Source organism: Kogia breviceps, chromosome 3 (assembly GCF_026419965.1).
Source record: "Kogia breviceps isolate mKogBre1 chromosome 3, mKogBre1 haplotype 1, whole genome shotgun sequence".
In the NCBI taxonomy this organism is placed as follows: domain Eukaryota; kingdom Metazoa; phylum Chordata; class Mammalia; order Artiodactyla; family Physeteridae; genus Kogia; species Kogia breviceps.
Window position 1 is genome coordinate 94,264,468 of NC_081312.1, and position 25,995 is coordinate 94,290,462.

At 46.3% G+C, this 25,995-nt stretch overlaps 1 protein-coding gene across 2 annotated transcripts in view; it reads right to left on the reverse strand.

Moving 5' to 3' along the window:
- The window catches only part of TNFAIP8L3 (TNF alpha induced protein 8 like 3), a 40,418-nt gene extending 14,832 nt beyond the window's left edge, over positions 1 to 25,586 (reverse strand). The window contains exon 1 of one of the 2 annotated variants that reach the window (XM_059057923.2): positions 25,368 to 25,586. In XM_059057923.2, the coding sequence (XP_058913906.1) occupies positions 25,368 to 25,419 (52 nt within the window). In that variant the 5' untranslated portion in view covers positions 25,420 to 25,586. The remainder of the gene's footprint in view (positions 1 to 25,367) is intronic. The other variant, XM_067029249.1, reaches the window with a different exon arrangement.
- Between the last annotated feature and the right edge of the window lie 409 nt (positions 25,587 to 25,995).

Consider the following 25,995-nt stretch of genomic DNA (forward strand, 5'->3'; position numbering starts at 1 on the left):
CAAATCTAGACAAAGCCTGCAATCTTTGCCTTCCTGCATCTGCTTTTAAAAGATTGTCCCTGGCTCCCTAATGACTGTGATTTCTCACTTATTTGAGACATTAATTATGCCTCAATTAAAATTCCTATCTAGCAACAAGATTTACATTTCATCATTTTTTCTTAAATACAAAAAAAGCCAGTCTTATGATGTGATAGAACAATACTACCTATTCATCAAAACTTGAAGGTAGATGTAGCTTTCATCTTTAGAGGGCATTCTATATATTTGAACAGAGTTGCGTAGTGGTTTTGTTTTTCATATTGATTTTACAGCTAGCTCTGAAAAGTAAATGAGTGATAATTTTACTTACCAGAGCTAACTGAAGCAGATATTTGTGAAGTCACTGGGGGGGGGGGGGGGGGCGGGGGGCAGGGTGAATCATCTCCAACTCAACAGGTTAATTTTGGAGATCTGAGAGATATTTTTGTCTCACTGCAGTAGAAGAGCAATCATCACTAAAAACAACATCTACTTACATGATTTCTTTAAACAAAGCTTATTCATCCCCTCCCCCACTCTCTTTTGCATCTAAAAAAAACTAGTGTCTCTCGGAATAGTAGGTCATACTCAGGCATAATAAAATGTAGAGTCTATGTATATAGTGCATTATGCACAGTAACTTATTGTATCCTTGCAACAACTTAACATGCATGTACTAATATCACCACCACCATCATTGCCACCATCATCATCATCATCAATTTACATCCAAGGAAACCACGCAAAGGGAGATTAAGCAGCTTGTTTAAAACTACCATTTAGGAAGTGGCAGAGCTCGATTCAGACTCAGGCAGGCTGCCCGAGTCCCGTGCTTCAACCCGCCACACTAAACTGCCATTCATGAGGTGATAAACATCAATTAGTTTAAATTTTTTTTGAATTATTGCCCATTTTAAGATGGAGATTGAGCTGGTTTTTTCCTCAGAAGAATTCATGTTTTTAAAAACTATGAAGCATTTCAAATATTCAGACAAAACAGAAGATAATATAACAAACTCTACTTGTATGGCCACCACCCAGATGGAACAAATCTTAATAGTCTGCCCTCAGAGACAGAGGCGGGGGTGAAGCCCTCTTTGTTTTCAACTCCCTTTCTTTTGTTTTCAACTCCCTTTCTTTCCCTTCTATCTCCTCAGATCTAATTGCACTTCAGAAGTCAAGGTGTCTTTTTGTCTCATCCATGTTTTTATATGTTTGCCTCATGAGTATGCATGCATCAGCATTATATTGTTCAGAGTGTTTGTAAACTTCTGATAAAGGTGTCACATTGCACAGATCCTTCTGTATCTCTTCATTCAACATCTTCCTTGCAAGATTTATCTAATTAGTCATTTCATTGCTTATATGAATATATTCTTTATCCATGTTTCCTACTGATGGACATTTACATTATTTCCACTTTCTGCAAGCAAATAAGTCCACAGTCGTGTCTCCTTGTGCACACACACAATAGCCTCCCAGGTTCTTTACCTAGAACACAACTTCCGAGTCCTGTAGCCCAGCTGCCATTGCTTACAGCGAGATTGCACTAATTTTCACTCCCAGCAGCAGTGTGTGAGTTCCTGTGGATCTACTTCCTCATCAACACTTCAGGTAGTCCACCTTTAAAATTTTTGCCAATTTGCTAAGTACAAAATGGTATCTTGTTTCAATATGCCTTCTCCTGATTGTTACTGAGATTCAGTATATTTTTGTGTATATTGAGCAGTCAGGTCTTTCTCATCTGTGAATTGCTTATTCATGTAGTCATTTCCCCCCTAATTGGATTGTACGTCTTTTTCTTGTTAATTTGTAGGAGTTTTTATGTATTATGGATTCTAATTCTTTGCTGATCACATGACTTGCAAAAATCTCCTCTCAGTCTGTAGCATTACCTTTTAACTTTATTTATGGTGTCTTTAACTGTATAGAAATTAAAATTTTTACTCTAGTTAAACTTAACTAATGTATCAGTCTTTCCCTTTATGGTTAGTGGTTTTTATATTTTGTGTTAAAAAAAAATCCTTTCCTGCCATGAGTTGATAAATGAGTCTTATATATTTTCCAAAAGTTTTAAGGTTTTGCTTTTCACATTTAGGTCTTTAATCCCATCTAGAAATTATTTGGGGATGTTGTAGGAGGTACATTTTTCTCCTCATAATTTATTCAGTGTATTGAGTAGTTCATCCTGCTACTGATCTGTTAGGCCACCTTTTTATTAACAAGTTCCCTTATTGCATGGGTCTGAGTTTTTTACTCTATTCTGTTGATCAATTTGTCTGTTTCAGTACCAACACCACACTGTCTTAATTACTGTAAATCAAAATAAGTCTTGGGCTTCCCTGGTGGCGCAGTGGTTGAGAATCCGCCTGCCGATGCAGGGGTCACGGGTTCGTGCCCTGGTCCGGGAAGATCCCACATGCCGCGGAGCAACTAAGCCCGTGAGCCATGGCCGCTGGGCCTGCGCGTCCGGAGCCTGTGCTCCGCAACGGGAGAGGCCACAGCAGTGAGAGGCCCGCATACCACAAAAAAAAAAAAAAAAAAAAAAAAAAAATAAGTCTTGTTTGGCCATAGAGAAGTTCCCCCCATTTTATTCTCCTTAGAAATTGTTTTGATTATTCTTGCCTTTACTCTTTCAACTGAACTTTTGGGTCATTTGACCAAATGCCATGAACACCGTGTATTAATCTGAGGTAAGCTGGTATCTTTATGATAGTAAGATTCCCATCCATTAACATGATATATCTCTCCATTTAGTCAGAACATCTTCTCTGTTCTTCAATAATGTTTTACAGTCATCCCCATAAAGCTCTTGCACATCTTTCATTATTGTTACTTCTAGGTACCGTATAGTTTTGGTTGCTACTCTAAGTGTAATTTTTTTTCTCTCATCGTTTCTAAATGGTTATTAATGATGTATTGGAACCCAACTGATTCCTGTATATTTATCTCCAATTGAAAAATTTTGCTGAGTTCTGTTATTAGTCCTAACTTGCTTGGGTTTTTTAATGTGGACACCTACACTGCCTGCACAAAATGATTGTTTCCTTCTACCTCCCACTTCTTTTTCTTGCCTTATTGCACTGGTGGGAAACTCTAGTACAATGCTGAATAGTAAGGGTGTTATTTGGGATCCCTGTCTTGTTCTTGACTTAAACAGGGTTGCTTCTAAAATTTCCCCACCACATATCATGTCTGCTGTAGATTTTTGATGATACTCTTATTAAGTTAAGGAATCTTCCTTATGTTCCTAGTTTGCTAAGGCTTTTGTTTGTTTTAAGGTAAAAATGTGTATCTAATTTTATCACTTTCTTTGTACCTACTGAGATGATTATATGGTTTATCTCTCTTAATATGTGAATTTAACCAGTTATTAAGAGACTTTTCATTTAAATCATCATTGCATTCCCAGGATAAGCCCTACTTGATCATGTATTTAATATACTGAAGAATTCTATTAGTAAACATCATATTCAGCATTTTGCAACTATGCTCAAAGGTGAGATTGGTCTATAACTTTCTCCTAGTACAGTCCTTGTCTGATTTTGATGTCAGAGTAAACTAGCTTCATAAAATGTATTGGGTTGCTTTTTCTTTTTCTATTCTCTGAGACTGTATGTATTAGACAAGGAACGGCTTTATGAAAGTTTAGTAAAATGTGTCCACAAAGCCACTTGTGACACCAAGTAGCCACTCTTTGGAGCTTAAAATCTAAAATCTTAATCTAAAATCTTTAGATTTTTATTTCTTTCCCTAGAGCATCCACAAAGTAGGTAGTCACTCTGAATGGTATATCACTCTCAGGAATAGATAAACACCATCCACTGGCATAATTTTTTTTTTAATGAATTTATTTATTTTTGGCTGCGTTGGGTCTTCGTTGTGGTGCATGGCCTTCTCATTGTGGTGACTTCTCTTGTTGTGGAGCACAGGCTCTAGGTGCACGGGCTTCAGTAGTTGTGGCACATGGGCTCAGTAGTTGTGGCTCGCAGGCTCTAGAGTGCAGGCTCAGTAGTTGTGGTGCACAGGCTTAGTTGCTCCGCGGCATGTGGGATCTTCCCAGACCAGGGCTCAAACCCATGTCCCCTGCATTGGCAGGCAGATTCTTAACCACTGCGCCACCAGGGAAGCCCTACTGGCATAATTTTTAATACCATTCTCCTTGTTCTCAAAATATTTTCTTTCTTTAATAAGTTTATTATAAAAAATGATACAGGAGCACTGAGAACAGTCAGAAAAGACAGATAAGCTAAAGGAAAAAAATGAATACTCCATGGTCCCACCATGCACCATGGTTAGCATGTATATATTCTTCCAAACATTCTCCCAGGCATATGCACTTTAATATTCACAAACATGGGATCGGGCTTCCCTGGTGGCGCAGTGGTTGAGAGTCCGCCTGCCAATGCAGGGCACACGGGTTCGTGCCCCGGTCCGGGAAGATCCCACATGCCGTGGAGCGACTGGGCCCGTGAGCCATGGCCGCTGAGCCTGCGCGTCCAGAGCCTGTGCTCCGCAACGCAACGGGAGAGGCCACAACAGTGAGAGGCCCGCGTACCGCAAAAACAAAAACAAAAACAAACATGGGATCAATGAACACTATTTTCTAATCTGCATTTTCACTCAACACTCTGCGGATATCTTTCTCTGTCAATAAATGGATTATATCATCAGCTTGATGATATAATTTCCTCTCCCAATTCTCCCATTTCCTCTCCCAATCCTCTCCTGATAGTCTTTGTAATTTGTTCCCAGTTTTTGCTATAAAGGGTCTGGGGACAGTAACAAATAACCCAGCACCAGCCTGCATGTAGGGGGAAAGGGTGTCCAAAGGTGTCTCTTGGCATATGGCAGTATTCCCTCCTAATGCTCCTTCCTGAGCCAGGAGGTGGCAGGTGATGCTGAGAGGGAGCCCCACAGACAGACCCCTTGGTTCCACCTACACCCATCTCAGCCCTCCCACCAGAGGCCTGCTTGTCCATGTCAGTCAGAAGTCATATCGAAATCAGAAGCCAAAGGGCGGCTCACCCCCTCACAAGGATAGCTGTGCCCTAGCCCAACTCGCTAAAGATAGTCAGACAGATGAGAGCCAAATAGTACCAGCAGGGCCTCTCATGTCCACAGGTGAATCCAATGGACCGTTGCTAGGTAGAAGGGACACAGCCACAGCTTGTCTGTTCCAGCTGAAGGCCTCCTCCCACTGTGAGTCCATGGCCATCCCTCACATCGTTCTTCCCAGGGACGGTGGCCCTCGCACCAGACTCCAGCACAGTCCTTTCCCCATGTTGCTGCACTGTGACTGGTGCTGAATTTCTCACAGGACCAATGATTGGGGGACTTGTGAACCCTCACAACTAGGGCAGTGTCCACCAAGTAGAAGTAGTCCAATAAATGTCTGTTAAATGAACAACTGAATGAATGATTTTCTGAGGCTTTGAGGCCCAGTCTATCTGTTCAGGATACATACTGGAATGAGGTGTGTATTCACAAAAATGTAGACTGAACCGAACACACTAAAAAAAAAAAAGTACTGAACTCAGCATGAGGTCCGTCCCTTGCCTTTCACACAGAGCTGCCTGCCTGGCCCAGTCAGGCTCTGTCTGTCTGTGCCCCACAAGCAGCAGCATCACCTGGGGGCCGAGATGCATCATCCCACCCCACCCTCAGTGCTCAATTCCATCAGGAACGCTCTCTCCATGGCAGCAGCATCCATCCCTCCTGCCACCACCGGAGCCTTCCCATTCATGTCCCTTCATGCTTACAAGTTATTTTAAAACACAGGGGCTGTTGGGGATCAGAATAGCACGGTCCATGTCTGTCTCTCTGGGTGATCCTCTCTCTCTGTTGGCAGATCTCAAACTGTTCACCATGGCAGGTGCTCAAAAACTCAGGCTCAGGCCACCAGACTGCTAACAAGGATGCCAGCAGGATGCCGAATTCAGAGCCGTGGGAGGATGCCAACTTGGTAATACATGAAATTAGTAAATAGACTGATGCAATAAAAATGTCAGTCTTTGGAATTCTCCAATTTTTAGATAGATATAAAATCTAAAAAGTTTTTTTTAAAAAAGCAGGCAATAAAATGGAACAAACTTTAATCTATATTTGCAAAAAATAAAATATAGCCTGAGACAGTGGGTATTTAAGCCTAAAGAACTGAGGCTCTTGGAAGGTGCTGTAATTAGATTAATACAGTAATATGTTAATCCTCAGTTTAGCTTAAAAAAAAAGATAAACCGTTAGCTGTACTAGGGAGCTTGAAACACATGAGGGAGAAGAAACCAGAAGGTACTTCTGGATGGGAGATGATTTGGCAGCCAGCAGTATGCCTTGCTCAATGTTCTACTTAATTTCTTTTTAGTGAAGAATTCTATACAATGACATTTTTGGATTTCAGTCAGTATGAGAGTGAAACAACAGGAAAGGGGCATATGTAATATATCACTTATAATACCCCTTACCTGTATTCTACAGTAACTGTTTTTTGTTGTTGTTCATGCATCTGAGATCTGAGATGTGAGTAAGACACAGTTTGGATATCCACTGGTGCCATGGTTGTATCTGGCCCAGTTTGCAGATGGGAGGTGGGGTGGCAGATAGCTTGCTCTCCTGCAAGGTACCCTGAGGTTGGGCTCCTTAGTTCTGCTGGGAGCCTTCCTCTGATGGAACCACTCTGAATAAGGGAGTAGCTGTGGAAACTTGCGTCTCTGGAAGTTGCCCAGGGTCTTTCTCTGAGGCTTCCTTTCTAAATTAAACTTTCCTCATACTTGTCTCAAAGGCAGTAAAAGCTTCCGAATAAAATTCTTTATACTTCATGGTAATATAAGACAATACCACCAAAAAGTTTCACCATTTCAAATCAAGTCGCTGGGTGCAGTCACTCTAAGATGCTGATAATGGCTGTCCTGGGGAGTTAGGATGCCAGGGCTGTGGCCATGGAGCCAATCCCCAAGTATGGGGAAAACCCCCAATACAGGGAAAACCGGAGAGCCACCCCCTGGTCCCCACTCTCACCACTGAGCCCACAGCAGGGGGTGAAGGAGCCCAGCCCCCAGGCCCGCCCCTGCTGCTCCCCCAGGGCACTCACTGTGTGCGCTGGGCCCAAGCCTTCACCTTCCTGTTATCTTCGTCTATTATATTAGGGAGTTGGACTAGATGATTCCGCTAGTTTGTTTTATATTCTCAATTTAATAATAACCTCTTCTGAATCATAAACTGAGTTTTTAAGTCCATTAAAAAAAAAAAAAAAAAAAACCACACTGGGTATTCATGAGATGAGAGCCCATGTCAGTGGGAGGGATTCTCAGCTTTCCTTCTCTCACACTGATTTCCCTCTAGCCACCAAGCTCTCTCCCAGCTCTGCAAATGCCAGTGCTTCACGGTGGAATGCCTCCTGCTTTTCCCTCCTTCTGAAAGCCTGGGGCATTGACCTTGGAACCTCCAGCTTTCCTTTTCTTTGGCTTTCCTCCAAAATGCATCCCCCCAACCCCCTGGCTTCCTGGGGCCCTTGACTCCTCTGTCAGACGTCAGCTTTTGCTTGCCACAGAGCAGTGGTCAGCATGCTCTCCCCAAGGCTTCTCCCTGTGCTGACCTCAGCACCCACAGACCAAGCTGCAGATGGCCAGCCCCAGCAGGCTGCCCTGTGCTGACGCAGCTGCATACAGGAGTTGTATCCAAAACCCTAGGACCAGTTCTTCTCATCAGGCCTCATATCCCTGTCAACCCACTTCTCTGCCCCTAAGAGAAAGTGGCTTATCCTTTTCCTGGTCTCACCCATTGCTTGGGGTGCATGTTCTCTCCAGACCCAAGCACCCCTTGCTGTCCTCTTTCCCACCCCTCCCCTGAGCCCTCCCTCTATCCAGAACAAACTCTCTACTTGGGGCCTGTTCAAGGACCTGCCACCTGGTGTCACCTGTTTGTTCACTGCAAGTTCCAGGAGAGGGGGACCTGGACTGCTGTGTCCACCATGGTGTCCCTGGCACATAGAAGGAGCTCAATAATATTTAGATTTAAACCTCAAAACCCAACAGTGACTGGTCAGCCCAGGAAGTGATGTCATGGGGAAAAGAATGGGGATTGAGGAGAGGAGAGCCTGGGGGCCCAGGAAGAGGCCTGAGGAGAGACAGCCGCAGTAGGACAGAGGAACTGTGGTCTTATCCTTCCCTGGCTTTCACCCCAAATTCAATGGCAATGGCTCTTATAAGGTCATCGAGTGCCTTCTAATTGTCCATGAGGAGTGTTCGGAAACATGGGAAGACATTTTTGTTGTCACAGCACGTGAGTGGAGGGTTCTACAGGCATTAGTGGGTGGGGCCAGATATGCTAACTATCCTGTAATTTCTGGAAGGGGGAATGCCAGCGGCACCAAGACACACACCTGGGTCCTTGGCTCACCTGACCTCTAGTGGCACTCGAACCTCACTCGTTCTCTGCTTTCCTGATCTCCCCTCTTGGTCTTTCTCAGCCTTTGCCAGGACTCCTTTCCCTCTGTCCATGCCTGAAGTCTAGGTGTTCTGAGTTTACCCAGGGCCCTCTTCTCTCTTGCCACGCACTGTCCCTGAGTGCGAGATGTCACCTCTTGCCCACCCCCACAGGCTACCGCTTGCCAGACCTCTCCACCTAGATTCCCACAGACCTCTCACCCTCCACATGCTCAAAACTTCTCTCATCCCTTCTCCCACTCCCCCTGCACTCTCCTCCTTGTATTATATGTGGCCCTGACACCTGCCCAGTGTCCGGACAAGAACCTGGGGGCCATCCTTGCCTTCTTTCTGTCTCTCACCTCCCACATCTAATGGGGCATCAGACTGTCAATTCAGCCATCTTCAATTGTATCCACCTTTCTCTGTCTCACTGATACCATCTTAGTACTGACCCTCATCATTTCTCACCTGAATGATTGTCCATCTCCTCACTTATCTCTCTACCACAGCTTCCATTCTAATTTCCACACTGGGATGAGAATTGGCTTTGATGATGCTACTCCACCAGTGAGAACTCCGACTGGCTTCCCATGGCCTTGAAGACAAAGTCCAGACTCTTGAGCACGGCATGCTGGTTGCTGAGCTGATAATCTATCTTCTGTTCACCTCTCCAGCTTCATCCTCTACAAACTCTGAGCTCCTGACTTCAGGCCACACACAGGTGTCACCTGTCCTGCTCTGTTATGCCTGGGTCCCCTCTGCACCTGCGCATATTCTGTTCCCCTGTGCTTGGACATCGGCTCCCGGCTCACCCTCCAGGGCTCCCCTGAAGGACTTCTGACCTCTGAGGGACTTTTCTCTGCCACCACCTTTCCCTCTGGTATATTCTTATCACCATGGAGAGCAATCATCCATTGGCTGGATGAGTGACTATATCTCACCAGTCTGTGAACTCCTTGAGGGCAGGAATCATGATTTATGCATTGCTGCAACTAGCCAGGGATTGAAACATAGAGACTGTTTGTTGCATGAATGAATGGCTAACAGTCTTGACATTTTATTGAAATGCACTCACACTTATATCAGGAACAATAATGATAACTGGAGCTGGCGGGGCCTCAGGACACTGACGCCTACTTCCTCCACGCAGGGGCCTGAGGTTGCCCCACTGTGCCCCTTTCCCACCTGGGCATGGTCGCCCTGGGCTGACCAGTCACTTTTCGTTTTCATTTTATTTTTAAAAATCTATTTTCAAAGTAATATTACATTATTTAAAAAGGTACATTATTTAAAAAGTCAAACCATTCTATAAGGCTTATAACAAAATGCAGCATCCTCTGGCCCACTTCTGATGCTGGCTCTTTGGAGGCAAAACACTTTAAATTATTTTAGCTGTTGCAAATAATAATGACCTCTACATATTTAAATTACATGCCTATACTGTTAGTTCTTGATTTTATTTGCTTTTAACTTCCTATTAAGGTAGGTGAGAATTTAGCTCTCTTCTCCATTCATTTCTCCTTCCACCTTCCGATTTGATTCTATTTCAATATTTGGTTAAATCAAACTTCAGTGATTACATTACTGGGATTGAGATGCCATTCATAGCTGAGTCATGTATGTTCTATAACTTCCATGACTGCATTTCCTTTCTTATTCATCTTGTTTTCCCAGGCGTTAAACACTGCCTTCTTTTTCTTTTGATTAGTTTTCTATCTAATTCCCTCTCAAAGTTCTTAGCAGAATATACGGTTCTTCTCAAAAGGTTCAAACACATCAACTAATCTACCACTTCAGTTTTCTTTCCTGGAGACTCTTCTGGGAGCGCTCTGTGCTCTGGCGCAAATCTGGGTGCATTTCCCTCTAAGCCTGCTCCAGGCGCTCAGCCCGGTTCTCCCTTCCTCCTTCACCCCTTCTCTCCTGTGTCTGTCTCCTGCTTCTTGGGTCTCATGGCTTCTTCTTTAACTTGCTCTCCATTTCAGTGTAACACTTTGTCCAGCACAGGCATTAGCAAACTACCTTAAAGGGCTAGAGAATAAAGGGCCCAACATATCAAAAGGTACCTATAAAACCATTTATAATGTAACCATTAAAAAAAGTAAAAATGCTTTTAGCTTGTGGAACATACAAAAGCAGGCAGCAGGCTTGACTGGGCCTGGGAGCCTCAGTTGGCTGACTCCTGACCTGGCAGCTCCCTGAGGAAGGGTACACAATAAGGTAATTTTTTTGAGATCTAACTTATCATACAATGACTTTAGTCCAGGGGTCCCTAATCCCCTGGTACCGGTCCATGGTCTGTTAGGAACCAGGCCGCACAGCAGTAGGTGAGCGGCAGGCCAGTGAGTGAAGCTTCATCTGTATTTACAGCTGCTCCCCATAGCTCGCATTATCGCCTGAGCTCCACCTTCTGTCAGATCAGCAGTGGCATTAGATTCTCACAGGACCGTGAACCCTACTGTGAACTTTGCATGCAAGGGATCTAGGCTGCGCACTCCTTATGAGAATCTAATGCCTGATGATCTGAGGTGGAGCTGAGGCGGTGATGCTAGTGATGGGGAGTGACTGCAAATACAGATTATCATTAGCAGAGAGGTTTGACTGCACAGAGACCATAATAAATCAATTGTTTGCAGGCTCACAGCAAAACCCTATCAGTGAGTGGCAAGTGAAAACAAGCTCAGGGCTCCCACTGATTCTGCATTATGGTGAGTTGTATAATTATTGCATTATATATTACAAGGTAATAATAATAGAAATGAAGTACACAATAAATGTAACGTGCTTGGATCATCCCCAAACCATCCTCCCCTGGACCCCCACCAGGTCCGTGGAAAAACTGTCTTCCACGAAACCGGTCCCTAGTGCCAGAATGTTGGGGACTGCTGCTGTAGTCTAGCCGCACACCTGACTGATGGTTCGACTGGGTTCAGAACTCTACATCACCAGTTATTCGCCTTGAGAATTCAAAGACACTGCACCACTGTTGTTTAGCCCTCGGTGTTGCCGTTTGGAAAACTATTTCATTAAGGGCCTTGGTTTTTCTCTCTGGAAGCTTTAAAGATCTTCGCCTCATGCCAAGTCTCCACTCACAGCCATACTTCTCCGTCTCCAAGTTTCCACTGCCTTAGTCCCTCTAGCACCCAGGAGGGCTCATGCGACGGGTGGGGGACCAAGGCAGAGGAAATGGAGAGGAGGAGCGCCTGGGTGCGAGGGGCTGCAGGGAAGGGAGGCACCAAGGATGAGGCAGAGATCTGGGGCCAGGGAGACGGGCTGGCAGGGAGGTCAGGAGAAGGACTTGCTCCTGGGGTGGAGGTCAGAGGTCAGAGGGCCCCTGCCGGAAGCCAGCTTTTCTCAAAGTTTTGGACTCTTTAATATTAAAAGGGGCTCCTCTCCTGGTGGAGAGGCCCAAGAAGGCTGGGGCAGCTGTGACTGGCAGACCTGCAGGCCAAGTGACCCTCAAGAGAATGGGCCTGGCCTACAGCCCCTCTGGCTTCCCTGCCACATGACCTGACCCCCTGAGCAGCTGCACTTAGTCCTTGCCTGGCCTGCATCCTACCTGTATGACAGTCTCAGCCCCTAATGATCACCAACCTTCACCCCTCTTCAGACTTGGCTCAGACCTCAGCCACTCTCATTGGGTTACAACAATATGGCAGAGCTATATTTATGTGGAGAGGTTGTTTGTTTGTTTTTTTAACGAAAATGAAACAAAACCAAGGATGGTTGGAACCAGACTCTTTCATGCATGAGCATGATGCATGAGCATCAGCCTATCACTTCCCTCCTGGGGTGAAGGGAAAGCTGGGTGACAACTCTAGAGATAATGCCTGGGTGCTTACTACACCTGCTGGTCTTAGTATGTACCATCCATCATTCTCGACATAAACACCTGCTTTCTGTAAGAATTTACTCCTATCACAATTATTCTGCCTCTCATATCCTCTTATCTCTCCCTTAAAAATCACAGTGGTCATATTCACCCACTTGCCATTAATAAGACAATATGGCTGCTTAATAAGGAAACTCATACTGCTTTCCACTTGAAGATTAAGAAAGTGATTTTTTTTTTTTTTTTTCCGGTACGCAGGCCTCTCACTGTTGTGGTCTCTCCCGTTGCGGAGCACAGGCTCCGGACGCACAGGTTCAGCGGCCATGGCTCACGGGCCCAGCCGCTCTGCGGCATGTGGGATCTTCCCGGACCCGGGCACGAACCCATGTCTCCTGCATCGGCAGGTGGACTCTCAACCACTGCGCCACCAGGGAAGCCCAAGAAAGTGATTTTTATTTTTTTAAATGGAAGGAAGAACTTTTCTGGAAGGGTTGAAAATGCATAGTTAATGGACCATGATATCTCTTATCTTCAGCTCCGAGATGCACAAGAAATCCTCAATACATTTTCTTTTTTTTAAATTGAAGTATAGTTAATTTACCATGTTGTGTTAGTTTCAGGTATACAGCAAAGTGATTCAGTTACAGATATTCTTTTTCAGATTCTTTTCCATTACAGGTTATTACAAGACCTCAATACATTTCTGTCTAATTCCTTCAGAAATAGATACATATAATGTTATCATATAGTTTTTCTTTTTTTAAAGGAATTTTATTTATTTATTTATGGCTGCATCAGGTCTTAGTTGTGGCACACAGGATCTTCATTGAGGCCTGCGGGATCTTTCACTGCGATGTGAGGGCTCTTCGTTATGGTGTGCGGGTTATTTGTTACGGTGCGCGGGGCTTCTCTCTGGTTGTGGAGTGTGGGTTTTTTCTTTTCTCTAGTTGTAGCACATAGGCTCTGTAGTTGTGGCGCATGGGCTCCAGAGTGCATGGGTTCTGTAGTTTGCAGCATGCAGGCTCTCTAGTTGATGGGTCTGAGCTCAGTAGTTGTGGCATGTGGGCTTAGTTGCCCTGCGGCATGTGGGATCTTAGTTCCCTGACCAGGGATTGAAACCCCATCTCCTGCATTGGAAGGTGATTCTTTACCACTGGACCACCAGGTCCCTCATATAACTTTTCAATAATGAGTGTTTTTGGAAAGACCAAACTTGGGGGTGGCAGACCAATACCTCCTAAAAGCAAATAATCCCGTTATAACAGAATTTTAAATGCTCCCCTCTTTTTTTTTTAATCGTAAAAGTAATAAAGACATAAAATCAATGTGTAGATGAACAAGTGGAAAGTGAAAGTCATTCATGTTTGGGAGGGGGGTCAGGGAGGGAGTGAGCATCAGGGATGCCAGCTACACACACTGCTGGTCAGTGAGCAACAGTAAGGCCACAGTCTAGAGCCAAAATGGCGGAGTCAGCAAGCTCACCCAGCAGGTCTGTTTGGCCAGTGAGGCTCTGGTGCCCTTGGCCTCAAACCAATGAGCTCATTATCCACCTTGACGATTTACATTTCCTCTACCTGGCATGAGGGCCTAGGCCAGGTGGGCTCAGAGGGGAGGGTGTGATGAGGTGGAGAGAGAGAGAGTGCAGAGCCAAAGCTAGGGCAATGGGTGAGTAGGAAGAGGGCTGAAGAGGGAAGCCTGGAATCACACCCCCACCAGTGGGCCGGCAGGAAGGACCCACTGAGGCCTGGCCTGATGGGGAAGTGGATCACAGAGGATGGAGGGAAGAATGAGTTTCAAGAAAGAAAATAGAGAGACTTGGGACAAAACTGCAAGAAAGTCAGAAGGTCGACCAGTGGATAAGTCCACTGAATCTCATTTGGTGGTTGTTTTTAAAATAATAACCTGCTGAAAGTTATACATACTCATTGAGAAAAAATCTGGAAGGAAAGCACAAAGAAGGAAATTAAAATTGCCTATAAACTCATCATATAGAATGGTTAATTCTGTTCCAGCATTAAAAAAAAAAAAATGCATGTACGTGAATGTGAGGGAGAGATTTTCCTCCCCTTCTCTCTGTAAAAACGGGGTGTTTGGGCTTCTCTGGTGGCTCAGTGGTTGAGAGTCCACCTGCCGATACAGGGGACACGGGTTCGTGCCCCGGTCTGGGAAAGTCCCACATGCCGCGGAGCGGCTGGGCCCGTGAGCCATGGCCACTGAGCCTGTGTGTCCGGAGCCTGTGCTCCACAACGGGAGAGGCCACAACAGTGAGAGGCCCGCGTACTGCAAAAAAAAAAAAAAAAAAAAAAGGGGTGTCTGATCTAAGAAACAAAAACAAACTCACACACATAGAGAATAGATGTGTGGTTGCTGGGGGAGAGGGGAGAGGGATGGATTGGGAGTTTGGGATTAGCAGATGTAAACTATTATATATAGGATGGATAAACAACAACATCCTACTGTATAGCACAAGGAACTATGTTCAATATCCTGTGATAAACCATAATGGAAAAGGATGAAAAAGAATATATATATGTTTAACTGAGTCACTTAGCTGTACAGCAGAAGTTAAACACAACACTGTAAATCAATTATACTTCAATAAAATCTTTTAAAAAGGGGTGTATGTATATATAGGTGTGTGGGTATATATGTATGAATAAATAAATATACATGTATATATATTTTATCAAGCTTTCTTCATACATTATAATGCAAACACCTATAACATGTTTTTCAAATTAATTTTTCTTAACAGCTGAGTAATATTCCTCTGTGTAGAAATGTCATTATGTATTTAGTAATTCAATAACCATTTAATTGAATATTTACCCATATGTTTAGGTTGGATATTTAGATTTGTTTCTGCTCCCCCTTTGCGGGGAGCAGCTTTCAATAGTGAAAATCTACCACTTACTTTGTGATTTGGGGTAATCTCTGTGAATCTGTTTCTTTATCTATAAACTGTAAATAATACCTGCTTTCTCCATGTCCTGGTTTTGCTATGAAATCATGTGTGTAGGATATTCCATTGTTCTTATGACCTCACAATTTAACTTTGAATGAGTTGGCAGCTGGCAAGGCCACCAGAAGAGTTGAGAGAAAGTGATGGAAAGTTAACAGTCCAGGTGTAGCTGTGCTGAGTGAATGTGTCTCTTGGACAATGAGAAGATGAGGTCCAGACAACTTTGAAAGGCAGGATTCTTGCTCTGGAGAGAGGAACAGGTTAGACCACAGGTTTGGGAATCTTTAGCTTCACGCTGGAAAAACGGGTGGTCTTTTCCAAATGGAAGTGTATTGTTCGAAAAGAACAAGGCTAAGAGGTCAGCCTTAGGAGAAACAGGTAGGAAAAAGATATTAGTGAGGGATGCAGAAGGAGCAATTGAGGAGGGGGGTGCAGGGAAACCAGGATTATACAAAGTCAGAGGAATCAAAAGGAAAAAAAAAAGTCAAGAAAATTCAGGTTTAATTCCCATCAGATACTGCTCTGGGCTCGCTAAAAGTTGACTCTGTATTAACTTAGCTCTGCCTGCTTCATGTGACTGAGACTGAATCACTGAATTAAACATTAAGGGTAAGAGAGGCTAACACAGATGAACAAATTTCCCTCTTTCCTTACAAAATAAAAAATCAATTTAAACAAAGATTAAAAACGTAATTGGAGAACTAGAGGCCAATAAATCTATTCCTGAAGCTGGAAGCTATTAAAGTAAACTAACCTTTGCAGTTGTCACTGTGCATCTGTAAAACCTACCAAATTCCTCTCGGGTATTAAAAAAATGCAAGAATCTTCTGAGGGCTCCGTGTAGGGCTCTCCTGACCTGGAAAGTACAAGGGAAGGGCCTGGTGTGGGCCTGTAGTGTCTGACCTCTGGGCAGCTGTGCTGGGAGGGAGAAAGCTCAGGAGAGGAAAAGGGGGGAGGGGTGTCAAGAACACAGTGGAAGGTGTCAGAAGGAAACATAGCAGGGGTCCTTTAGATATCCCAACACCCAGAATAACTCTGATCCTTTTAAAAAATTATATATGTTTTGGGGGAATGATAGAGGAGCCAGAGTATGTGGCCTCCAATTCTGGTTCTGATGCTGCCTGGCAGTGTAGCCAATGTTCTTAGTGTCCCCAAGTAAGTATTTCAGAAGGGGAACTCTTGTTTTCTTACAAAACCCCTTCTTCCCCAAATAAAGGTCTCTTGCATTTTTTCAGGATTGCTTGGGACTACATTCTTCTGGAAAAGCACATCTATTCTTAGGGCTCAATCTGATTTTCTTCTTTGTACTGTTTTCACATATTCTACCATGAGCTTGCATTCCTTTGGTGGAAAATAAAATAAAAAGCAATACGTTAAGAGACACCACTAAAAACTCAAACCCCAGTTGTCCAGCTCAGAATCTCAAGTTCTCTTCATTGCACTACAGTCTCATCATCTTCGAGTTTTCTCTTGCCCTTGAATCCAACTGATCACCCTGTCCTGGGGATTCTGTATCTGGAATGATTCTAAATGCTGGAGTGGAAAAAGTGCCTTAGGACCCAACCTAAGTACACTCTGATAGAGGGAACATTTGTTTGTCTTTGCACCTCTCTTGACTCTGCTTCTCAACCCTTCTCTCCTCTTGGGGTTTGCCACATTCACCACCCACCAGGTTTCCAGGACCCTAGACATGCATGTGGCTGCAGTGTCCTCCCAGGACCTTCTCTCTCTGACAGTTGCTTTGTGCTGCTCCCCTCATCTTCCCTCCCAAACCACCCCTCACCAGCCCCTGTTCTAGAGCCTGTGACAGCCCATCCTTGCCCATGTGTTATTGGGCCACTGCAGGTAATGTCTGCAGCTTAAAGCAGGGCTTTCTGGAGATATAATGTCCTAACCTACCAGAAGGAGCCTAATGAAGGAACTTAAATTGTCTGAGGGCCCTGTGGGAGCTGGTGGGGGATGTAAAGGAGCCTGGTGGCATCCATCGATCTAACTACATAGTCCACCTGGTAAAGAGCACTGTTTTTGGAGTTAGTTAGACAGGCCTCATATCCACTGAGAAGCTGCACATCCCTGAGCAAATTACTTAATCTCTCTGTGCCTCAGTTTCCTGGTCTATAAAATGGGGTTATTTCTAGTAGCTAGCCCAGAAGGCCTATACAAGGCTTAAATACCATATAAACAGTTAACCCAGCCTGAAGTACATTGTATGTGCTTAACTAATATGAAATTAAATAAAAATTCAAAACATCATTATTATTTTACATTCAGTACTAGCCCTCTGGGGCTGGACTCTGGCTGACAACGACTATCCTCACAATTTCTCATCTTGTTTGATATTGGCACAACTTCTTAAACCTAGTTTCTCTACCCTGTAACCTGAACCCCAGTCTTCTCTCCCTGACTTTCTTAACGTTACTCCAAGGAACTTAACGTTACTTAACTTAACGTTACTCCAAGACTCAAACGTGGTAGGAAAGCTGCTGCAGAGGCCAGCAGACAGCCCCCGTCACTTCCCTCCCATGTTATTCACTGAAAATCTGTTTACCTTCCCAGCATAACTCCCAGGCCCCAAATCCGGGATGCAGGACATGTGTGCTCACCAGAACAACCTTTTACAGAATTTCCTCGTGCACATGAAACTGGATGCCTCTACCATACAGATATCAACTGGGAGTCTCCATGAAGCTACGCATCACCAAAATGCTTCCTTTTGGGGCTAGAAAAGTTTCCCGGAAAGCATATTTTACTTTCCAGAAGACAACCTAGAAGCTAGTGGCTGCTGCTGTGGTTTTTCAACTGTTTAAACCAGTATTTGGACACCACCAAAGTGTCTCCTTTTTCCTGGAGAACTGAATTACAAAATACTGGTTTCTATTAGGGTGTGTCTAGCACTTTCTGTGCTGCCAGGCCTTCATGTTTATAGTCTGCACACTAGATTTTCCATGAACAGGCTCAAATTTATTCCCAGGCAATGATGTTTAGGAAACACAATATGAACGTGAAGATTGTTCTAAAGCAGTTTCACAATTTGTGTTATGCAGTTGCCTAAAAAGAGCATGTCTGATGTATAAAAAAAATAATATATTTTGGGGGCATGTCTTAATATATGTTGGGGAAAAGGTACTGACTCTCATGTTTTCTTGGATTGAGTTATCACAGGAAACTTATTTTAAAAATTCTTCTTCTCTATCCTTTATTTCTATACTTGTACAGAATACAGCCCAAACACCCACCTACACAGGCATTTTACAGAAAGAGTTGGAAGCCAAGTGACTGAAAAACAAAACAAAATTATGTATGTAGTGTCTTCATAGAGATTTACATGTGAATTCAAATGGGAGCCAATGGTAACTCTGGAGGACAATGAACCAGTTAGAGAAAAGTGCTAATGGGAAATGTGACTATGATTTGGTTTTGATGAGAAATAAAAAAGCAGGCGCCGTGTTTTTAGAGAAGAATAAAGTAGGAAATAGAGCTTTACATTTACACACACATTCTGTCTCCAGCTCCCAGAAACTTACATGCTGGCCACAATCACCACAACATCCAGTGTTACGTTTTGTGCAGGTCCGCCCTCTCCTCCCTTTAGCCCTCTAAGGGGGCCGGACTGTGCCAGGCCATGCTTCTCACAGGCTCCTGTCCTTGCCACCTCCTCTGTTTCCCCTGACTTGCTCTTCTCCCCCATCTAAATCCTTCACTCATTCCAGGCTATCCTTAAGGCCCATCTCCTCCATGAAGCCTCCCCACCAGAACCCCAAGCCACAATGCCCCATGCTCCAAAGCTGACACTGTTTATTGCTGATGCCGCCCAGTCTTGCAGATTCCTTTTGGGTGGGTGTTTTCTCTCCCTATGGCTGTAAGCCTATTGAGGGCAGGGCCACATCTAATTCCATTTCGGTGTACTACCATAGCACCTCCACACTCTGAACACAAAACAGAGGATCAGCCAATATCTATTGGATCTGTGAGGTCTAAAATGGCTAATTCCATCTGGCTATCTAAATTGCCCTAATGAGGTCTAGATATCCCCTGAACTCTGCCCATAGGCAGGGCTGCCATCCATCATGAAACATCCCTGAGGAACTTCGGAGGCCATCTGTGGTGAATGCAGGATGTACGATGTACGATGTACGTATGGCCCAGGTTCCCTTCCAGAATGAAGGAGTAAGCACTTCACAAGCTGCTGGTAGTGATGCCTGCAGACAGCCCTCAGCTGAAGGGAACAGCTTTGCCCAAGATGCAGGGATGGCATGAATCTAATGACTAATCATTATGTCAGGGGATATAAAGGCCTGGCCCCTCACCCCAATTCAGTTCTTTTTTCTTTTTTTTAACATTTATTTATTTGGCTGCACTGGGTCTTAGTTTCGGCACATGGGATCTTTAGTTGCAGCATGTGGGATCTAGTTCCCTGACCAGGGATCGAACCTGGGCCCCCTGCATTGGGAGTGTGGAGTGTTAACCACTGGACCGCCAGGGAAGTCCCCCAACTCAGTTCTGAAGGGTTTTCCAGCTCCAGAGCTCAAGGCTATTGTTGGGTCTGCATTGCAGCTCAGCTTCTCACTCTGCCCAGTCTGGCATCCCTCCCCTCCCCTTCTCTTTCCCAGGTATTGATCCCAAGAGCATCCCCAAATAAACATGCTGCATGCTAACCTCCATCTCAGAGTCTGCTTCCTGGGGGAACCAACCTACAACATCATCTATACATCCATCCATCTATCTAGCCAGCCAGGCAGCCAGCAACCTACCACTGTGTTTAGGGCATGCAGGTGGTGTTTATGGGTGCTGATACAGGTGAAAAAGACCCAGTCTTTACCCTTAGGGAGCAAAGGCCAGTACAAGAGATGAGACATGTACAGGAATAACTGTGAAGCACACAGTGGAAAGTGGATGGTGTCAAGAGAGAACATATAAACAGAGACACAGCCAGGGTATAATCCCAGGGCAAGGGGGTGAGAGTCTTCTGGCACTGGCTTAAGATGTGGCCATCGGCATATGCTTCCTATCTCCCTATTTGATCCCAAGCCCTGGAGACAGGATGGACTGTGTCCTTATCTCTCTTTGCACTTCCCATTTTTCCCAACACAGAGTCCCAGACAGTGCAAGAAATCTTAAAACACTGAAGCAAAACACTGAAGGACAGCGTTGGCAGTTCTACTTTATAGGACAGGTTTCTGGCTGCCTGTCTGGCCTTTTAATGCAGAGTTCTCAGGAGGCTCCTCAAGATGTTCATTCATTTATTATGTCCATAAAACCTTGGGAACATGAAAGCACAAGACAAGGCCCCGACCCTCAAAGCAGCCCACTATGTGGATGAGGCAGAGGCCCCTGAAAATGTCCACAAATAAGAACAAGACCTGGGACTATGACTAATAGCCAAGTAGTACATCATCCCCAGGTGGTCCCTGCCCTTGGTCGGCCAGCCCATCAATCGTCAAGGGTTACTCTGTCAGTTGACAAAGGTTACTGAATAGCCTCCATGAATAACCCAACAATAAGAATCAACAAACTCCAGAACCTCATGATCCTCCCAAACCAATGCCCCAGCATAATTTACTGTCTACAGGGGAAAAGCGCCTTTAAGAAAATCTAAGTAATCACTATTAAGTGTCTGATGGAAAGAAAAGAAGCACTGGCAGGGTGGGGAAGCCAGTCTCCTGTATTTCCCTGCCTTAGCCTAACTCAACATGCCAGTCCCCTTCCACTCTCCCTCTCCTTTTACTGCTTTTGTACAGTCTGTCACCAACTTCTGTTGTTTGTTTCTCTGAAATGGCATTTGCATCCTTCCTCTTCTGCCTTGCTTCGTGCTACCATCCCCTCCGATTGTGTGGCCACGAGGCTCCAAGCCTAGGCTATCCCTGCACTTCATGTGTCTGATGTGGCTTCTGAAAACCCAGATCTCAGTCGGTCGTGTCTCTGCTCTACTATAAGCTCAACGGGGGCTCCTTCGGCACCATCAGGTACTAGTTATTAAGACCCCCTGTTGTCAGTGGCTCTCCCTACACTCACCTAACTTTACTTCCCAGCACTCCTTAGTATATGTCCTCCACTCCAGTCACCTCCCTGTTTATCTGTGCCTTTGCTCAATGGTGTCTAACTTCTGAAACACCTTTTCTCCTCTTGGCCAACTACTGAATCCTACCCACTCCTTGCCACTTTGTTCACAAGGACCAAGCTTAGGACCGAGGCGATGGGAAAGACAGGAAGGACAAAGTCAGGGGCCTGCTGTTTTCCTACTTCTTTTCATTTTGAAGTTTCCCTACCACATCCTGATTCCATCACACAGAAATACTTTTCTGTAGCACCTACCCAGCCACAGGGGTGCTCCATCAGCTTGACTGCCCCAGACCACCTAGCTCTGGGTGGAAGGAGCTTGTCCTCTTGAGCTGGGTAGACTATCTCTGTCTTACAAGTCAGAAAGGGAAAAAGCTGACACTGCTAATGTTTACTCGCTTGTTATTTCCGAGGAAAGATTCAAATCACTGCCGAGTTAATACACCAAGCTCTAGGATTTCTGAGAGATGGATGGTGGGTTTGTCAAAGGAGAGACTGCCAAGTTGGGTCTCTGGAAAGAATCCAGTGTTCCATAAACCCTGTATCTTTCCTTATCATAGAAAGAACCATAAAATGACAGAAAGGCAGAGGAGAGCTGCAGGCAGCTGAATGACTTAGAAGCACCATCCTGTGCTTCCTGAAAAACAGAAAATGCAAATTAAGACGAATCTCATCCACACACACCCCCTTTACTTCCTATGCAGGGTATTGCTTGATGAGAGCTGCACAGCAGATACTGGGGAGCTCTTTGGAAAAGTCTCTTGAAAGGTGGTGCTCAGAGATTTCCTCACTCTGCCAATTTTTGATTGGGAAGGCTACGAGATGGGCAAAAATGGAGAGGAGAATGGTGAGTACCTCCTGTTCCTCCTGTTACCTTGAAGGGAAAAGGTGCACCAGTGTGTGGGGGGCGATTAACCCCTCTTCTTCTACTGCAAGTGGCATGAAAGTGGCTAATCTCCAGGTTATCAGGTGGACTGGGTAAGGCCACCTTCTCTACTTTGTGCAAGTTTCTCTAGAGCTGAAAGAAAAGGATGGTGAAAGCAGTAGTTTTGAATGTTCCCATCTTTACGACTTCAGCTGGAAGATGATGCGGATGAGAAGACGTACCTTAAAAATAACTTCCCCCAAACAAACAAGCAAACACATCTGCACACACACACACACACCAGAGGGAGAGAGAGAGAGAGAGAGAGAGAGAGAGAGAGAGCGAGAGCGAGCCAGAGCGAGCGAGGGGGGGGTGGAGAATGAGAGAGTGAAAAGGATAAAATTCAAACCAAATCTCCTTAGGCAATTACATTAATGTGACAATGATACTAATTGTTTTACACATGTCTAGTGATTTACATTTTACAAATCTCTGGGGTACATTGTTTAGCAGTATTCTTACAACATAATCCAATCAGGTGATAAAAATAGCAGCTGCCATTTACTGAATGATTACCAGGAGGAACACTTTTCATGTGTTATTTAATCCTCACACCCCCCCACCCCCTTGTACTATTGTTATCCCCATTTTACAGAGGGGGAAACTGAGGTTTGGAGATGTTAAGTAATTGAGACCTGATAATGGAGATGTTAAGTAATTGAGACCTGGGTCTTTCTGATTCCAGAGTCCAGGCTCAGGACCTTAATAAGGTCTGTCTTATGGCAGGGCTTTTTCATAAGTTCAGGAAGGGGACTGCACTGAGGAGGAAGCAGCCCTTCATCTTATCTCCCTGTGAGGTAGGTACACACAGACACACACATTAATACTCCAAGAGATCCCACTTCCTCTGCTGTGCTTCTCAGTTACAAACCCATCCAGCTCACACAGATACAGGTCCACAGATGAATGTCATGTTACTTACAGGGACAATGGTCAACTCCTATGGATAATTTAACCAGTATCTGAAGCTGCAACAGGAGTTTCCATTTGATAGGATGCAGCGATAGCAAGGCGATGAATTAGCAACTAGTTTTGAAGCTTTGTCAGGAAGAATTCTTCAAGACTGAAAATAATGAGGGAGACTGAATGCCATTTAGCAGAATGGCTTGTGACATTCAAATAAATGTTCAACTTGATATTCAGGCACACAGAGGAAGAAGAAATGACTGTAGAAAACAGTAAGGCACAAACAAATGGTGACAGCTCAGAGAGCTGGCTGCCCTATTCTTCATCAGACCCATCTGACCTCAGTAGTCACAACTGCTGTTAGTTGTGCAGAGGTCTTCTGACACAAACACACATGAACACCCTGGGATACTCCTTGCTGGGCAGGCTGTGGGGAGAAGCAACTGGACCCTTAAGAACTCCTTCCCTCCCCTTTCATCCAAGTACCAACTCTTCTGAGTGTCTCCTGCCACCCCCCCCTTCCCCTCCCCTCCTCTTTCTCAAAGCCTCCTTATCCTCCTCCCCTTCTCCATCAACCGGCATAAAAGATCTGAGGGTGAGAGCAGGGAGAGCATGTTAGTTCCTCGGATTTTGAGAGAGTAAAGTGTCAGTGTCAATGTACTCACTTCCCCTCCTTTTGAGCTCTAGAGATATACTTAGATAGACACAAAACACCCACTGGAACTTTTAAATGATATGAAGAGATCCACAAGCCACCTGTGAAACAAAATCTTGGTGCTTCACAGTCACAGGAACATACAGGTTCGAGAAGGACTCATGTTTATTAATTATGTCCACACATACCTATACAAAGCAGGTGGCCCTTGCACACACACAGGTATCCTCACACACAGGCATCTTGACGATGCCATCTTTCTTTTCCTCTATCCTCATGTCTTCCCACCCAGCTGTAGGTGTTGACCACAGCCGCCCTGTGAGAGGCTGAGGGGTATGATGAAGTAAAAAGGGAGTCACTCCGCCCTTGGCTACTCCCTGGCTCTGATTTGTGGGTAAGCCACTTAGCCTTTCTGAACCTTTGTAAAATGGAGATAACAACCGCCTGACTACATGCTGTGAGGATAAAGGAGAATAATATACGTAGGGCCTTTGGTACAGCTCCTGGTGTTGTCCCACCTGGTTCCTGAGCCAGCCTTCCTACACCCACGCCTGGGCTGATGGTGCCTCCGGTCCCCACCCTCAGGACATTGGTCTGACACTGGGAAGATTGGGGACTAGTCCGGGCCCTCAGGTCTTTACCAGGAGGGTCCCAGCTCTCAGGTCACAGGTCTGCTGGCCAGGGCTAGCCTGCAGGGCCACGCGGGCGCGGGGAGCCACGGTCACGTGGGAGGGCCATAGGTCTCCCGCCCGTAGACCTGCAGGCGGCGGGCAGAGCGGGCTGGTGGAGGGGGGCAGAGCCCGCGGTTAAGTCGACCCAAGGCTGTGGGTGGCTTCCTCCTGTTGCTCAGTATCAGGGAGAGGCGGGGGAGGACATTAATTATTTCCTAAGTAAGCATCCACCCGTCGCTTCGATAACTATCGATTGTTAAAAGCTGGCGGCGCCCCTTAAAGGCGAAGCCGGGACCCCGCGCGCCGCCGCCGCGTCTGTCTTCCCGGACCCTTCGTGGTGACCTCCTCCGCGCATGCAGGGCAGCGATGGGCCAACGCTTCTGCATCGGCTCATCTAGCAGCTTCGGGAACCGCAACCACGAGCTGTGGTTTGACTCCTGCCCACCCACCCGCGGGGGCCTTTCCTTCCCAGAGAGTCGTGTCACGCCCTCGGAGCGGGTCACCTGTTCCGCAGCGTCCCTGGCGCCCGGGGTTCGAGGACCCGACCGGCGCTCGGAAAGTTATTTCCAAAAGCAGATATGCAGCAACCCTTGCTGCAGCAAACTACAGGACGCGGATTACTCGAACCCTGCCCCACCCCCACCAGCCCGGCGACTGGAGCCCGCTGCCGGAGTCCCGCAGCGCCGAGAGCCACCCGCAAATGCACCTACTCTCCCTCCAGCGCCCGAGTGCAATGGGGAGAAAGCCCCAAAGCAAACTCACAGCGCAGAGCCATCCCAGTCCCGGCCCGGAAGGGATCGGGCTGCTGGGGATCGGCCTCCCGCCTGGCCGCTCCGAGAAATACTCGCGATTTCCCGCCCCGGCCTCCCCTCCTCTCTGTCCCAGCCTTCCCGGCTGGGCTGCTGCGACCCCTCGTACCTGCGGCGGTCCCGGGCTCGCCCTCGCTCTGCTCGCCGGAATCCGAATCCATGCTGCCGGCCGGGCGTCCACAGCCGCCCGCCCGTCCGCCGAGCGCACGGGACCGGCCGGCGTCCGGACTCGGGCTGCCGCGTCGCACTCCGGCCGGGCAATGCGCGGCGGCCGCGGCCAGGGGACCGCTCGGCAGAGGCTAGCGCCGCCCGCGCCCCGTTCCCCGCTCCCCGAGCCCGCCGGCCGGTGCCTGCTTGCCAGGCGAGCGCGGGGCGGAGGGTGGGGCGCGCCGGGAGAGCGCGGGGAGGAGGGCGGGGAGCCGCGAGTGGGGAGGAGCAGGAGCGTCCGGCGCCCGGCGGGCTCCAGCCTGGGGTTAAATACCCTGGGGGCGGTGCCGCTCCTCCGCCCGCGCCCCCATCGGGCGCCCGGAGCCCTGAACTTGTGGAGACGGGCGAGGTCGTGCGAGTCGGCGAGGCTGAGCCCCTTACCTTGGAGGTGGCCAAGTTTGGAGAAGTCTTAGGTGAAAAAGCGCCTCTACCCAAGTAGGAAAAGGGGAGGTTCAGAGTGGACGTGCTGGGGCTGCCCGGGTTCGAGTCTAACTCCACAGTTCGGAGACCTTGGCCGAGTGACTTAACTT